This window comes from Hydra vulgaris, chromosome 03, assembly GCF_038396675.1.
Source record: "Hydra vulgaris chromosome 03, alternate assembly HydraT2T_AEP".
NCBI lineage: Eukaryota > Metazoa > Cnidaria > Hydrozoa > Anthoathecata > Hydridae > Hydra > Hydra vulgaris.
In genome coordinates, this window is record NC_088922.1 from 23,315,357 (window position 1) to 23,333,663 (window position 18,307).

Here is an 18,307-nt window from a genome sequence, read left to right on the forward strand (position 1 = left end):
TAAGCTCATAAGGTCATTCTTAGGTTGCATCTCTTTCTCTTTTCTACAAATACTACAATGGCTGCAGCTCAAGCGAGCTATCATCACTTGTACCATCAACCAAAACTCAATCTTATTTGACTTTAGTTATAGACAAATAAATTTATTCTGCTAAGTTGCATCCATTTACTGTAACTGTTCCTTCATGTTCAAATAAGTTTTATTCATCTAGTTTTTTTTCTGTGAACATCAGTGCTTTGGAATTCTCTCCTGTTTTCATGATTTTGACAATTTACAGTTTTTAGTCTTATGTCAATCTCTCTTTAAGGCCATCCATAAAGTATGTATGCAGTAAAACCACTGATTTAGGACCCCCTCCCCCCTTGTACAAACCTGTACGCTTTTGTAGACAACTCCCCCATCCTTCCATGTACGCATTATTTTTCTTCAAAATACAAGTTTGCTTTTATTTGATGTCTTTTTGCTTCTCATCTCGCTACCAATCAAGTCAGAAGAAAAAAAACAATACTGATTTGTTACATGTGAAATTCAATGTTTTAAAAATTTTTTTAGAAGAGATAGTCAAGTTGCGTATGTACTCACTGTCTTTAACACCTCTCCCTCCCCTTGTACACGTTCATACACTTTTGGGAAACCCTCCCCTTCTCCCACCATACCTGCGTATGTACTTTATGCATGGTCCCTTTTGCTCTTCAGCTCTCTTCTTTAGTATCTGTTAACTCCCAACTTTTTTAGTCAAGCTTCAAGGCTCTTCATGTATTTCTAATTCTTTTGCAAGTGTTATTTTTTTGTATTTGTAATCATTTTTCAAACAAAAGTTTGAGAAATTTGGCTGATGGCCTGAAGCTTTTTTTTGTTGCAAGAAGTTGGTGCAAAATTTTGTTTTCTCATGCTAAAGCTCATTTTTCTCAGATAACAAAATCTTGTATTTTATTCCAAAAGCTAGACTCTGAAGACTTTTGTATTTTTGCAACATTATTTATAAAAAATTTTTAGTGATGGAGTGTTAGAAGGCTTGTTTTGTAAGCAAGAAGTACTTCATCCCCATCACCTCTCTGGTAATATTACAATCAACTCTTTTCTCCTCACAGCAGCCTTTTTTTGTCAAGGTGGGTGTTTGGTAGGTTAAGAGAGGGTTATTATAAAAATTAGGTTTTTATAATAACCCTCTCTCCATGTTCATATCTCACCCTACATTAAGGGAGTGTCCCTCTCCAGAAAAGGGAGGGACACTCCCTTAATGTAGGGGAGATATGAACATGGTAAGAAAAATATATCCTCTAGTTTATCTCTTATTTCTAATGAACACACTTATTCTGATATCCATTACAAATAAGATGATCTTTTGCCATTTTAATTATTTTAAATTATTCCTGCTTTCTTGACTTACTTTTCACTTTCAGACTTGCGTTTTCCAAACCTCTCTTCTGTATTCTTGAAATCATTTGAAATTTAATTTGCAGTTCCTTTTAAAAGAAAACTCTAGTTGTGATCCAAGATTCTGATCTTTCTGTATTCTGTTAAATCTTTATGGTCCTTTTTTTTATGGCCTTTTCGACAAACTCTTGGTATTTTACCTTAGATGAACTGTTTGGCAATCAATATGATCTTCTTGTTTTAATTCTTGTTTCTGATTTTTAAAAGGCAATAACTAAGAGGGTAATATAAGGTTAATCACTTAATTTCAAATTTTTGATGAACAACATTGTTCCAACCTAGTTCTTTGATGAACAACATTCATTTTTAATAAACTCAATTGAACCACACTGTTCCAACCTAGATCCATAATGTATTGTACAATATAATGATAAAAACTAAATCCGACATAACGGCTAAGTTGAACTATCATTCTGTAAGTACCAGTTCTCTCCAAAGTTTTTGAAATGATTTTTTATAAGGAAATCATGATATTTGTTGAGCCTAGGCTCAACAATCTTTGGTAAGGTTTTTGTTGGGGTTGTAGTACTCTCAGCTTTTTGTTTTACTTGATAAGTGGTATGAGCGTAATAACATAACAAACACCTACTGCATAACATAGCAAACACCACATGACTTGTTTCTAAGTTAAAACCCTTCCATTATTAATATAACATAAATTATTAAAATTATCAAATTTTTAAATTTAAAATATTTATAATTCAATTTTTAATTCACTGGTCCAATATCCGTAATAGAAACTTTCTACATTTAAACTATATTTAAGAAGCTAAAAATGAATGCGCCTACAACTTTTTAAACATTCAACTAATTTGTGTTTAATTGCAGTGCCAATGTAGTCTGCAAATATTGCAACTGCATGGTTAGTACCATAATGGAACTTACCCTGTAATTCCATTACAAATTTGTTTCTCCAAAGAAAGCTTTAAAGTTTTTGTATTAATAGTAATAAACAAAGCATTAGAATTACACTTTTAAGATTAAATTACAAGGTTCTATCCTTGGACCTATTTTTTTCAATGTCTTTATAAATGATGTATTTTTATTTATTAAGATACTGAACTTAGCAATTTTGCAGATGATAATACTTGTTATGTATTATTATAGATCTAAAGTTTGGGAAAGACTTTTTATATCTATGCTGTAAAACTTATGACAAATGTTTTGCTCCTTCATCCATACGAAATATTTTAGCTACCTTGTCGTTCAGCACTTTTATCATGTTTTTTCTTTATCGTTTTTTTTATCATATTGTACTATATCATGACTTTATCACATCTAGCTTTTCTTATTGAAAGTCTTATTTGAATAATTTCTTATTTGAATGTTTAAAAAAAAAATGACAACCTCATTAATAGAGTTCATTAAAAAGCTCTTCATCTAGTTCACAAAAAAATTGACTTATCTCTGAACAAATTGCTAAGTTTTGATAATAGCCTGATGATCCACCTCAAATATTTGCTATTTCATTATGATATGAATTTGAATTTGTCTATTCGTAAATCGAAATTTAACAAGCAAAACCATCATATAAAAATAAAGTTTTAGTTATAAACTCTGATGAAGCGGTGCAGCACCAGGCACCACTATTAAGTAAGTGACCGGGGCCCCGACCTTGTCCCTGACTAAAATGAGACTTTTTTCAAACCTAGCCCTGGCAAAACTATAAGATTTAGCAGAGGTTATTAGCTGAAGCTAGAAAAATTTTTTAATAATTTATACACTATAATATTATGCTTACAGTTACTATTTATTAAATACTGGCATATATTTATATATTTTCAAACTCTAATTTACTTTTAACAAGATTACAAGCAACCACTATTAAGATATGAGTTACTTTAAAATAGAGAATAAGTAAAAATGCTAGGAAATGGTTAACTGAAGACTTAAAAAACTGTAGGCTGTATATAAATGAAAAACATGAAGATGACTAAGAGCTATAAAAGTTTTTATAGCATGAAGGAACAGATACAGTAAAAGGATGCAACTTGTTGACTTAGAAGCTAAGCAAGAATGAGTTTTGGTTTATCATAATAGAGATGATAGCTCGTTTGAGCATTGGCGATGATGGTATTTGTAGAAAAAAGGAATGCAACCTCACAACAATGGGAGAGTGGCTCAAGCTTGGCAGATAAAGCAAGTCTAATTACATTTACAATGCGCTTTAAGACTGCCTGAGAGTAAGAGGGTTGTTATTCATCGATATAGGAATGCCAACAATATTGCAATACTTTTTTGCAATAAATAAGCTTTGTTGTCTAACAAAAATTGTGGATTTTAAGTCCAGAATATAAATCCATAAGCCATTGCAATCCTAAGGTTATTGCAATAGAGAAATCAGATTAAAAATCGGCTGCTTGTTCTAAGCAATCATAAAGTGATAATTTTTTGTCAAGGCAAGAGTATAAAGTTGAGTCGTCAGCAAATAGAGTCACTTTAGATGTAAAATTTTCATGAAGATCGATACTGTAGATAAGAAACAATACAGGAGCAAAGATAGAACCTTGTGGTACCTTTAAAGTTACCACAAGGTTCTATCTTTTTATTTTACTGTCGTTGAAATAAAGAAGGGCGTTTAAGAATAACTTTAATACTGTCGTTAGAAAGAAATAATTTAATACTATCAAAACCTTTATATAAAGAAACTAATAACAGAGTAAAGACTAATTGTAGGATAGTTGGAGAGGTTAAAGTGTTTTCTAGAGTTTTGAAAAACTGGAACCAGTTGTTTAGCACTTTTTAGAAATTTAGCAAAAATTGAAGAAAATTCTGGAGAATACTTTTTTAAGACTATGATGGAAATCTTGTCTGAATCACAAACTGTAGTAGTGTTTAATTGAGAATTAGTTTTAGCATTGGAACCCAGAGTGATTTGGATGTTTAACAATGTGTTAACTGTTTAACTGGTAGGAAGAGTATGGCCAATAGTTTCAAGAGTCAAATTAGAGTAAGAATTTTTTGCAAATAACTCTGGTTTATTCTGGGGAGTAGTAAAAAGATCAGAGAGGAATTAGAGATTAAATGTTAGACTTACTTTAGTTAATAACATTGTTGAAGACTAACCAAAAACCTCTAGAACCTAACATCTGATATAAGTTACAAGATTGTTAACTGAGAATAACAGAGCTTAACGTCTGACAGGACCTTTTTTCATTGGCTTCTTGGAATGACAAAAGGACTTTTGTTCTTAAAAGAGGTGTTCTTGTAAAAATGATGAAAAAAATGATTAATGTTTAATAAAGCAACTGCTCAATATGGTGAAAAATGTGGAGTAGAATGAGGCTTGACTTAAATTCGAAAAGTAGGAATAAAAGCTTTCAAACTTTTAATCCAGAAGGAATGAAAGCTTCCGAGATGCGCTTTATGCATACACATGAATATTTGCTATTTATTTAGATGCTGGCATACAATATCTTTACATTTTTATCATATACAATATCCATTTTATTTGTTATATTTGCCGAAAAAGAAGATGATCAAATGATGATGATAATGATGATGATGGTGATGGTAATGATGTTTATGATGATCATATTGATCATAATGATGTTTATATAAGCATATATATTCAAAATATAACATTTTGAATAAAAAAAATATACTTTAGAGTGTATAAATGTTTATGCAGCCCCTTTCACAAACCTGGCCCATGCTATATTTTATCAAACCCGGCTCCGACCCTGGTCAAATATCAACCCAGCTTGCTTACTACCACTATGATGATGTAATTTAAGACACTCAGTGTATCCTGGTTAGCTTTAGAAGCACGTCAAATCAACTTTTAAAAATTTCAGTTGAGTTTGCATTGCCTATGTTTGCTGGTTTCCAGTTGTTAACAACTTGATTAGTAAAAAATTTTCCAATTCTTGGCAGATTTTCAGAATTTGCCGTGTCATTTGTTAATTATGTTGATGCAGATTATACTCTGAAAGTGATTGTACATATATTTGCGAAACTACTAAGTCAATTTTTTCTATTCCGTTTACTATTTTATACTGCTGAGCCAGGTCGCCCTTTTTCTGTTGCTCTCCTAGTGTGGTAAGAGTCTGTCTACCCTCATAGTTTCTTTGCTTTATCTCCTTTATCGTTTTGGTTGCTTGCTGTTGAATACATTAAAGTGTTTTTATGTCATTTTTTAGGTAAGGAGACCATAATTTTTTAAATCTGCCGAGTACTTGGTTTGATCTAGCTGCTGCAGCTTTTACTTGATGCTAAACTTTAGGTCGTCATGCCATGTTCAATAATTGTTGTTCCAAGTTCTATTTTATTGTCGTCAATGTCAAGCATTGAGTAAATTTGAGTGACCAGCTTGTATAACTTTACATTTGTCAAGGTTAAATAATATAAGCCACTTCTTAGACCATTGACTGCCTGATCTATGTCTAGTTGTAGTTTTTTTGCATCATCTTCTGCTTTGATGACCCCTAAGATCTTACTATCATCGGTGTAGATCTTTTATATAAAAAAAAATCATATGTATCAGAAATAGAAGTGGACCTAACACTGAACCCTGTGGAACTCCGCTAGTAATATCTAGCCACTCAGACTTGCTATTGCTGATAACCACTCTCTGTTTGCATTTTTTTAACCAGTCATTTAACTACTCCAGGAGTGGACCGTGTATGCCAGGCCTTGTTGTAAAGCATAGAGCGATTTACATACGCCTCAAGCAAATTTTATGTGAGCTTGGTTAAGCGACTTTTTAACATTTTTAAATTTTAAATTATACTATAAGCAGTAAGATAAAAGAAGTAATTAATTTAAAAAAAAGTCACATTAATTTTTAAATAATGTTTATGTAAAAATATTTCTTACAAAAGTTTGAATGACAATAATGTTTGATGTAAGCACTATTTAAATAATAAATTTAAACAATAAACTTTTTTATTAGTAAATATTTACTAATAAAAAAACTCAAATAAAATTAAAAGTTTAATTTTATTTTGTTTTTATTTTATTGAAAGAGTTCAAACAGTTTTAGTAAATATATAATGTAGGATTACACGACGCCAATTTCAATAAAGTCTTTTTAAGCTGTCTGTGTGTATAACACAAGACACCTGAAATGAAAAAATTATATATATATATATATATATATATATATATATATATATATATATATATATATATATATATATATATATATATATATATATATATATATATATCAGGCCTTGTTTTAAATTGTTACGCGTAGAGCGATTTACGTATGTAAGCAACTTTTTTATCATTTTTTAACTTTTAAATTATTCTATAAGCGGTAAGATAAAAGCATTAATTTTTAAAAAAGTCATTTTAACTTTTGAATGACATTTATGTAAAAATATTTGTTACAAAAGTTTGAATGACAATTTACTAATGAAAAAAACTCAAATAAAACTAAAATTTTATTTTTGTTTTTATTTTATTGTAATGATTGATTTTTTAGGCTTGAAGCAAAGATCATAAAAGCATAGTTTAATTCTGAATAAAAATTTAAAACTAAATAATTAAAAATATATAATTTTATTCTGATAAAAAAATATATAATTTAATTTAGATCTAAAAAATAAATTTAAGTTTATTAAAGTTAAAATTAATGCTTGGGTTTAACTTAACTGTTTAATCTACTTAAAAATATTACTAAATAATGTTTAATTTTTAAATTTTATTTGTTCTTAAAAAAAAATCAGCTTATTTTTATCACAATTGTTTTTTCGGTTTTCCTTCCTTAACATTTTTTTTTACTCAAAATTAAATTTTAAATAAACAGCTGCATCAAAAGTTTGCACAAAACATAAGTTAAATTTTTTTTTATAATGCAAGTTAAATTGCAGTAATTATTTTTTAATAAACGATATATTCAGCGATGTAATTTAAATAATAAAATAATAAACTAATAAACTTTAAATAAATAAAATAAACAACTTAAAGTAATTTTTTTTTAAAAACTGTTTGTAGTTGCAAAGCCGCAATTAGAAATTTAAGAAATAATTATTTTAAAAACTCAAAAGTTTAACATTTTAATTCATTTATGAAAATGGCAAGAAAAGAAAAAAATTTGTTAATATCGTTTTTTTAAATGAAATATTAAATTTTAGTTACTTAATATTAAAAAAAAAATAAAAAAAAATAAACATTCCTTTATAGTTATAGTATAGTGGCACAGTGTCAAAGAACACATGCATGTATGTTATCATAGCCTTTTGACTTTGTCTCAATAAGCTCTTATAACTTTTGCTGAACAAATTTAGTTGTTATTTCTGTTTCACTCAGGACACATTCCATTTCTGTTTGGTTCTTAAAGATTGACATCTGATATAACGGTTCAAAAACAAATACAGACTTGAAATTAGCGGCAGGGATTGATATTTGACTGGGGCCGGGTTTGATAAAATATAGCCGGAGCCGAGATGTGGTTTGTGACCAGGGCTGCATAAACATTTATACATCCTAAAGTATACTTTATTAATTCAAAATTCATGTTATGTTTTGTATATATATGCGCAGCCCTCGGAAATAAAAAAAATATATACAGAATAAAGTTGGCAATAATTTGCAAACCTTAATCTGTGTAAGGTCGGCATCACGCCGGCAGAAAAAAGGTAAAACAAAGGTTTGACCATAAAACATAGAAACAAGATTGGTGATTTTTTGTAGACCTCAAACACTTCTAGTTCAGCAGTTAGGTCATTGCTGAATGCCAACCCTAATTCCGAGGGTTTTATGCATATATAAACATCATTATGATCAACATGATCATCGTAATCATCATTATCATCATCTGATCATCCTCTCTTTTGGCAAATACTACACCATATAAATACTAAAGTTTATATAAAAATGAAAGGATATTGTATGCCAGCATCTAAATAAATAGCAAACATATGTTTATATCCAAAATATGTATGCATAAAGTGCATCTCAGAAGATTTTTTTCATTCTGCAAGTTAGGAAGCTTTTATTCCTACTTTTCGATTTTAAGTCAAGCCTCATTCTGTTCCATATTTTTCATCATCTTAAGCAGTTCCTTTAATCATTTTTTTTTCATCTTTTTTACAAGAACATCTCTCTTAAGAACAAATACCCTTTTATTGTTGCAAGAAGCCAATGTAAAAAAGTCCTGTCTGATGTTAAGCTCTGTTATTCTCAGTTTACTAAATCTTGTATCTTATATCAGATGTTAAGTTCTAGAGTCTTTTGGTTATTCTTCAACAATGTCATTAACTAAAGTAACATTTAATCTCTAATTCATGGGTTTGATCTTTTTACTACTCCCCAGAGTAGAGCAGAGTTGTTTGCAAAGAAATCTTACTCTAATTTGACTTTTGAATATAATGGCCATACTCTTCCTGCCAGTTAAACAGATTAACCCATTATTAAATATCCAAATCACATGCTAAAATTAATTCATAAGGTATTTTCTCACTTCTAGAGCTTCTTAAAAAAGTGTTCTCCAGAACTCTCTTTAATTTTTGCTAAATTTTTAAAAAGTGCTAAACAAGTGGTTCCAGTTTTTCAAAACTCTAGAAAACACTTTGACATCTCCAACTATCCTGCGATTAGTCTTCACTCTGTTATTAGTTTCTTTATATAAAGGTCTTGATATTATTAAATTATTTCTTTCTAACTACAGTATTAAAGTTATTCTTAAACGCCCTTCTTTATTTCAAGTAACTTTAAAGGTACCACAAGGTTCTATCTTTGCTCCTAAATTGTTTCTTATCTACAATATCGATCTTCATAAAAATTTTACATCTAAAGTGACTCTATTTGCTGACGACTCAACTTTATACTCTTGCCTTGACAAAAAATTATCACTTTATGATTGCTTAGAACAAGCAGCCGATTTTTAATCTGATTTCTCTATTGCAATAACCTTAGGATTGCAATGGCTTATGGATTTATATTCTGGACTTAAAATCCACAATTTTTGTTAGACAACAAAGCTTATTTATTGCAAAAAAGTATTGCAATATTGTTGGCATTCCTATATTGATGAATAACAACCCTCTTGCTCTCAGGCAGTCTTAAAACGCATTGTAAATGTAATTAGACTTGCTTTATCTGCCAAGCTTGAGCCACTCTCCCATTGTTGTGAGGTTGCATTCCTTTTTTCTACAAATACCATCATGGTCAATGCTCAAACGAGCTAATATCTCTATTACGATAAACCAAAACTCATTCTTGCTTAGCTTCTTAGTCAACAAGTTGCATCCTTTTACTGTATCTGTCCCTTCATGCTATAAAAATTTTTATTAATCCGGTTTTTTTCCTTGCACATCAAAAAATCCCTATAGCTCTTAGCCATCTTCATGTTTTTCATTTATATACAACCTACAGTTTTTTAAGTCTTCAGTTAACCATTTCCTAGCATTTTTACTTATTCTCTATTTTGAAGTAACTCATATCTTAATAGTGGTTGCTTGTAATCTTGTTAAAAGTAAATTAGAGTTTGAAAATATATAAATATATGCCAGTATTTAATAAATAGTAAATGTAAGCATAATATTATAGTGTATAAATTATTAAAAAATTTTTCTAGCTTCAGCTAATAACCCCTGCTAAATCTTATAGTTTTGCTGGGGCCGGATTAAGTTGGCTCAAGCGTAACTGGTCTGGTTTACAGTTGACCACCAATGGTCATGGTCAATGTGGTGGTAGTGATGTTGACAATGGTTGTGGTAAGGATTTAAAGGTTATTTTTATTGATTCTTGTTGCTGCTATTTTAATTAGAGTTGATTGCTAATCCAAACACGCTTATTGTTGTTGGCAGATTGGGCTGTGTGAATGTAGCGCACAGATCTGGTCTGTGGATGATCCATCAAAAGGGTTCGTTCAAGTTAACATTCAAAATGTCTTTATTCATTTGCTTCTTTTCATTATATAGTTTATTAAAAGCTTCTTTCTGTGCAGCTGTTTGGTTTTCTCAAGTGTATACTCCTCTGAACGCTTCCTCTTTGTGGAAATTGCCTTTTGCCAGAACGTCTTGTTGTACATCTGTTTTAAACACAACTTGTATTACACCAGTTGGATCTTATTTGTCCTGGTTCATGTTCTGGTGATTGCTTGCATGATTGTTTCTTTTTTTGTAATGACGAATGTGAACAATTTCCTCATGGTTTACTTCAATAGCTTCAAAAAACTCTTTATATATCATTGTGTATTATGTATAAATACCAACATAAAATAAAGTTTAGAAATTAAATTAAAAAATCATTTTTTTTCCTTCTTCATATTTTCCTTAATTTAACAAAGCGCTGCCGGTTTTGCTTAATTTTGAAAAAGAGAAGAATAAGTTACAACTAATTCAGGAGGAAAATAAAGGACTTCAAATTCAACTTTTGAACTATGAAAAAGAGCTGAATAGGCTTCGTTCACAAACTCTCCTTGGAAAATATTGTGTCGCTACTCAAACAGACGATTGTGATATAGAAAGCACTCAAAAGTAAGAGTAGTTTACTCAACAGTTTTCTTAACCATTTGATATTTATAATGGTATAATTGAAAGGGAATAACATATTTTTGTTACAGAGCTGGAGAATCCAAAACAAAGTCACAAGCAGTTAAACCGAGATTTGTTCCTTGGAAGTTCTTAGGCTCCAAAGAAAAAGAGAAAACAAAAAGAGAAGCGAACACTTCAAAACAAATTGAAGAAAATTCAATGCGAAAACCGTCTCTAATTAAAAGTGAACAAGTTACAGTCTCTAATGAAGATATAAATTTTATAGACGTTTTTGAAAAAACAAACAAACAGGCATCTCAAAATGCAGATGAATCTGTCCCTATAGATACTACAGAAAGAATACATTTTTATGCAGAAGATAATGCTCCGTTCATTATATTGAGTAATGTAAGTTTTAGTAAAATTCTTTATGTACTGTTGTTTTTATTCTCTTTATTGATTTTTAAATAAGATTTCTATTTTGTAATTTACAGCCATATATTCCAGCCATCTTTTTACCATCTTTTTAATTAGAAATGGCAGCTAATTTTGTTATTTTCACTTCCTTAGTCCTGTTTATAAAAACTATAATTCAAAATATATATGATTTTGTAAAATTAACTCATGTTAAAATTTAAGAATGTTATAAAAATGACTACATTGAGTGAATTTTCATGAGGGTTGTTTTTAGAGGTATAAAGCAAGCATTAAGGCTTTTAATAAAGCCAGACTTAGTTAAAGGCTTTTGATAAAATCTGGCTAGCTGGTTTCAATAATCTTTTGTCATATGATGCATCTAAAGAAGTTTTTAAAATTGCCAAATCATTCCCTTCTAAATACAGTACCAAAGTTGTTGTTGATTAACAACTAAAAATAAAAATGTCAGTACTCCTTCAGCAGTGAGCAAAGTTGATGTAGTTTTACTGCAAAGTAAAACTACATCAACTCAGTTCTTTTACTGCAAATTCTGCTGACTTTAATATTTGAATTAAATTTAGCAAGATAGAAAAGTCTTCTTCATTGTATAAATCTTCATGCCCTAATTCTTCCATAATTTTTTCATAATGCTAGCTCCATCTTGTGTCAATGCAAGTATATGACTAAATTTAATACCGTACTCCATCAGTTTTTGTTTAACTAATGACTGAACTTTTATGAATTACACGAATCTTCTATATTTATAAGTATAACCTTCTTGTAAATGTAATGTTACATTTAAATACCTTTTTGAATTACAGCTAGTCCGTTCATCTATTGTTATTGAGAAACGTGTTCCTGATTTACATTATTGTAAACTTATTCTTTAATTCCAATTTTTTATCTTTAGCAAAGTGTATGATCAGTTTGTTTGTTTTTTTACTTGTTTTTGCTTTTTTCTGTGTTGGCTGATTAAGCTAAGTGGGAGAAGGCTTTTCATTTTTATAAAAATCAATCTTATGTTTTGTTCAAAGATGATTTGCTAAATTTGATGTACTCCCACCTGCACACTTTAAAACAGAATGGCATATGTTGCATTTTGCCACATTTTGTGTTTCTTCTTGAAGCATTTGCCATACTCCTGATTTTTTCATACTTAAAGGGATCCCAAACTCCCAACACATTTTGAGTTCATATTAAAGATAATGTTAAAAAAAAAAGGTTTGAACCAAGTTTTTTTGATTAAAAAGTAGATAATGAATGCATACCGAGAAAAAATAATCTTTTCTTTTTAGTTGAAGTTCGTTTTTTCCATTTTACTCAAAAAATAGGATTCTTTAAATTATACGTCGCAATCTACAGACTTAGGCCAACCTTTTAAAGCACATTTAATTCATAAAAGTTTTAGTATTTGACGTCATGGTAGACAAATGAAACTGGAAAAAATTTTATTTTTATTCATAAATTTTTTCATTATAGTTATTTATATTCTAATTTTAACATTTAAAAAGATATTAAAAACCCTAAATATTTTATGCTGGTTCGTTGTTATAAATTGTTGTTGCACTATATTTAATGTTAATAAATGAGAATATTTATTATCTCAATCAAGATTCTGATAAAAAATTGTTTTATATTAATTACCCATATAAAATTTGTAACAGCATTTTTATTTGGTTAGACAAAGTTTTGTCTGAATTTGCTTTACATGAAGTTCTGGAAGTCAAACGAAAAAACTTAGTTTGAATAATCATGTCGAAATATATTTAAAACAAATGATTTTAATGACGGGGGTACTAAAGTCTTTTTATAACAAATGTAGGTAAAAAATAAATAACTAAATAAAAAGTTCAACATTAAACATATTTTTTTTATTATATTGCGGCTGTAAATGTTGAAATGTTAGCTTGAACTAAATTTACTTACTATTAAGAACGACTAAGCAATAAATAAAAAGCCCCTAAAATTATGCAATATTGGTTTGTTTTATTCTAAGATCAAAAAAAGCCCTCGAAACATATTTGTTTTCATAGTATGAAAAATATATTAGAGAAAAAACAAAATTTTCTTGTCTGACATTTCGAACTACCCAAGTTTTGCGCAAAAAAGTCAGACGTTGCATTGTCTATTGTTTAGTAAAGTTTTCATCAGGTGTTTTCACATATTCACAAAATTTATCTTATTTAGTTACGTGAGAATATATTTAATTAAATTTATTTTGAAAAACATGTATTTGTATTTTGTTTTATTTAAAAAATTGTAATTATTATGATTAAAAGTTGCAAAATTGTGTAGCATTATTGTAGTGGTTATTGGAAAACTTGTATTTGTCAAGTTTTTTCATTTTCCACGTTAGGAGACAAATGCCAAATATGACACATAAATTTGGAAATACCAAATATAATATGTTTTTTAATGCACGTTAGTTATTTTGACAGTTTAAATTACCATCTGTCTTGAATTATTGCCATTAATTAATGTGTTAATTATTGGGTTAATTAATAATAATTTATCTGCATTTTTGTTAAATGTTAATTGGATAAAACGGGCACAAATATACGTACTTCATGTTTTTAATTTGATGGTTATAAAATATTGAACATTAAATTTATAATCAAAAATTATAATGCTGACTTGTGTTGTTATTGGTTCTACTAGTAATGCAAAGTCAGGATCTTACATATCCATTCACAAATTTCCTTTTTATCCATTTCCAATTTAGCAAGTTTAGTAATTTAAATTAAATCACCGTAATTAAAAAATTTTTATAATAAAAAAATTTAACAGTTCATTAAATATCTCTAATACTTTCAGTTAATGTAATTATTTGTTAATAAATTTTTTTTTTCAACGGGCGAACAAAAAATGTCATAGTGTAAATACCAGAGAAGTTAGAAAATAGTTTCCATTGTTTAAATGAAAATAAGTAAGATTCAGAATATATAATACTGTGCTCTCTAACATGTAAAATGTAAAATACTCGTATGAAAATCATAAGATTGGTAAGTAAAGCTTTAATATTTGTTTTAATTAAAAAAAAAAAAAAATAAGTAAGATAAATAAATCTAAAAATTATTAAGATATCTCTAAAAAATAAGTGGCTCCTATAAAGTAAAAGTAGTTTTTAATTAATAATTTTTACTTATTTAATTATTTTTATTTTTTATAAAATTTTTTTTGCATTGTTTTAAAAAATTATACAAATAAATTTGTTTTGCTGTATGTTAAAAAAATACTACAACATACTTTTTAAATAAAAGTAGAAAAGTGCAGCTTTGTTTAATTACACTTTTCATTTGTCAATAGTCTACCGTGATGTTAAATACTAAAACTTTTATGAATTAAACGCGCTCCAAAGGAATTGCCAAAGTCTGTAGATTGTGATGTATAATTTAAAGACTCAGATTTTTTGAGAAAAATTGATAAGACGAGCTTCAACTAAAACGAAAGGATTAGTTTTTCTCAGTATGCATTCATTATTTATTTTTAATCAAAAAAACTTGGTTCAAACCTTTTTTTTCAACATTATCTTTAATATGAACACAATATGTGTTGGGAGTTAGGATCTCTTTAAGCTAAAATAGAGAATTTAATTTTTGCATTAATTACACTGATAAACAAATAAAATTTTATTGTGCAAATCTTGTTAACTAGGTGGTTTTTTAAAACAATTTAAATATGCTGATTTCAAATATGCAAACCATTTTTCACCATCACGTCAAGTTGTAAAGATATTTGGGTTCAAATCTTTAGTATTTAAGGTAAAGTCCCTAATATTGTTGAAAAAAAAGTTATTCAAAAGTATGTCAACCTGGGTCTCAAAAGAAGCGTATTTTCATAGAGATTTTAAAAATGGTATTTGTTTGTAATAAAAATAAGTACTTTTTGTATTATTGCTGAGAAACATTTTGTTAAAATTTTTTTTAAAGTCTTTAGCATTTTTTCACATAATTTTTTTTGTCAATAAATTTTAAGTAAAAATATTTATCTTTTCTAAAATCTCTATGAAAATACGCTTCTTTTGAGACCCAGGTTGACACACTTTTGAATAACTTTTTTTTGTACAATATTAGGGATTTTACCTTAAATACTAAAGATTTGAACCCAAATATCTTTACAACTTGACGTGATGGTGAAAAATGGTTTGCATATTTGAAATCAGCATATTTAATTTGTTTTAAAAAACCACCTAGTTAACAAGATTTGCACAATAAAATTTTATTTGTTTATCAGTGTTATTAAACATTAGTTTTTATCAATGTGCAGTAACATTGATATTTTTTTTATTCATTATTAATTTAGTTTGAATCTAATGAACTTTTCTTTTAAACCTCATTTTTCTTTTCTAATCATTTTTTTTTTTTTTTGTGGCAACTCAATAATTTATTTTTTATTTTTGTACTATAACTCAATATAATTAACTAGTTAACTGAAGGATATCTTAACTGAAAACTATGCATGTGATCTGTTTACAAAAATATAATGTACAAATATACTATGATTAACTGAAGGATATCTTAACTGAAAATGTTAACTGAAGGATATCTTCACTGAAAACTATGCATGTTTACAAAAATATAATGTACAAATATACTATGATTTATAATATTTAAAGTAATACAAAAGTCAAAGTTACAAAAATTAATTTGTTGACAACGCATTTGTTTTTGTTGCTTAATTATTTTAATTCGAGATTTTATTTAACAATCTCAAATTAAAATAATGAATACCAAAAATTAAACAACAAACAAAATGAAACAAAAGAAAATATCAAAAAGAAAAGTTGACAAAATATTCAAAGCAAGAGATTTTCTTCTTGTCAAAACAAGAAATTTCCGAACTATTTCCTTATTTGGTATGTAAAATTAAAGAGAAAACTAACCAAAAAACCAGGTAACCTTTATGTCTTTTATGATTATCATTCACTTTTGACCTCTCATTGACCAATCATATATGCAACCATTGTAACATCAGCATCTGCTAAGTTTCTTGTTATAGTGCATTTTCTTATTTCTGATTTCTTTAGTCTTATAAATTTTTTATTTGTCTTTGTATAAATATTGTTGCAATATTTGTTCTTCTAATTTTTTCCTATTTCTTCAAGACTAAGTCTGAAACTGCATTGTAAATGTAGATCTGCTCTAGCTGCAAAGCCTAATTTAGCAAAGTTACATATTTTACTGTAACATTGGTTTTAAAAATTTTCTGTTCAAAAGACTTTTATTCGTCTAGTTTTTTTCATTGAAATTCTTTTTTGTCTTCGTTTTTTCCTGATTTATACAATTTACAGGTTTTTAAGTCTTCTGCTATTTTCTTGCTCTGTAAAATTTTTTTTTCCTTCTGTTAAAAAGTTAAAGAAACAAAGCTCAAGCGTGTGATATTTATTTTCATTCTTTGGCTGTAAAAATGTTAATAAACTAAAACAAGAAGACAGTACTAGTTTTTTTTATTTTTTTTATTTTTTGCGTAGAACCAACTTGATTCATTTAAAATAATTATAAAGATATATTCTAAAAGGGCATGAGATATACAGTACATCTTAATGTTATGAGGTATATAGTAAAAACAAAATGTTTTTTACCTCTTACACCCATGTATTATAGCGCTTTGTGAGCTTTATATTATGTATTTGTTACATTAACAACATTTATATAGTTTTATGTCACACAGGTGATTATCAGTTTTCAATTTATTATCTAGAGTTTAGACCATAAATAGTACCACATTTATTACCCTATTTTTTCTTTTTATATTGCCTGAACTATCATTTTTTATCATTTTACCTAATATATTGTTATCTACTTATTTTATTGTTCTTGTATGGTGTGATAGTTTTAGCCATGGTTGCCATTAATAAACCAGCGGATCTATATTGACTTGTTTACTCATAGACCATTGTTTTATCATTTGTTTAGGATGACTGGAGCGTGAGTTATTGTTCACCCTGAGTCCTAAAACTTTATTCCTCCTACAAAATAGTCTTTACATTCCTTTATGATTCTCACCCAATGACATCATCTACAATCTACTTCTATTTTCACATCTCCCAGGTCTATGTAATTGGACAGCTCCATTGGTCACTTTTTGTGATTATTGTGTCGCATAAACAAACAAATTTATTCTTTGTGGCTGGTGAGCCCCGACTTTTTCCAATGTACACCACAACGACAAAACAGACATTAGGCTATCCCGCTGGATGTGGTTACGTCGCTCAATAACCTAATAATTATGCTGACACTCACGCACATGTTCATTCGGAAGCTCCACAATGCATCGGATCAACGCTCACTGACTATGTGCTCAGACCTAAAATCTCACTCCATAGCACATCATTCCACACCAGCACAGGGCAGTAGCTCTTTTGGCTAAGAGTGATGGTTTGTGGCCTACGGTGACTAATGTGTGCATTTGATCAATTGATCTCCAATCTGTAGGTCTTATGTCTGGCTCTGATGTGCTAGCCCATAAGCGCAAGGAGTGAGTGTGTTTAGCTTTCTATTCACCCGATTTTAAAGTGAATGAAAACATAATGAGATCATACCAGACGACCAAACGGAATACCAATTCACTATATCATCACACCTGTACACATCAACAGTCTCTAAATTTCAAATATTTGTTCTTTATTGCATATGTTCTACACACAGAGTGACAAGAGCGTTAGTTGTTTCTCCATATGCCCCCTTATCATCTATTCTTCGTTTTTCTACTTCACAAAAGTCTTGCCACACATTTTATATTTTCTTATGATTTTTATTTTTTATTCAATGACACCATCTACAATCTGTTTTTATTTTCACATCTCCCAGGTCTATGTAACTGGATGGCTCCATTGATCACTTTTTGCGATCTTTGTGTCGCAAAAACAAAGCTCAAGCTTGTGATATTTATTTTCATTCTTTGACTGTAAAAATATTAGTAAACTAAAAAAAGAAGACAGTAGTAGTTTTTTTTTTATTTTTTGCCTAGAACCAACTTAATTCATTTTAAATAATTATAAAGATATATTCTAAAAGGACATGAGA

General features: G+C 28.6%; 1 protein-coding gene across 2 annotated transcripts in view; it reads left to right on the forward strand.

Annotated features, from left to right (window-relative positions):
* Nucleotides 1–18,307, forward strand: part of LOC101237753 (WD repeat-containing protein 91) — a 68,693-nt gene that overhangs the window by 15,687 nt on the left and 34,699 nt on the right. For both annotated transcript variants that reach the window (XM_065792693.1, XM_065792694.1), the window contains exons 6-7: nucleotides 10,679–10,868; nucleotides 10,955–11,273. In XM_065792693.1, coding sequence (XP_065648765.1) covers nucleotides 10,679–10,868; nucleotides 10,955–11,273 — 509 coding nt within the window. The remainder of the gene's footprint in view (nucleotides 1–10,678; nucleotides 10,869–10,954; nucleotides 11,274–18,307) is intronic.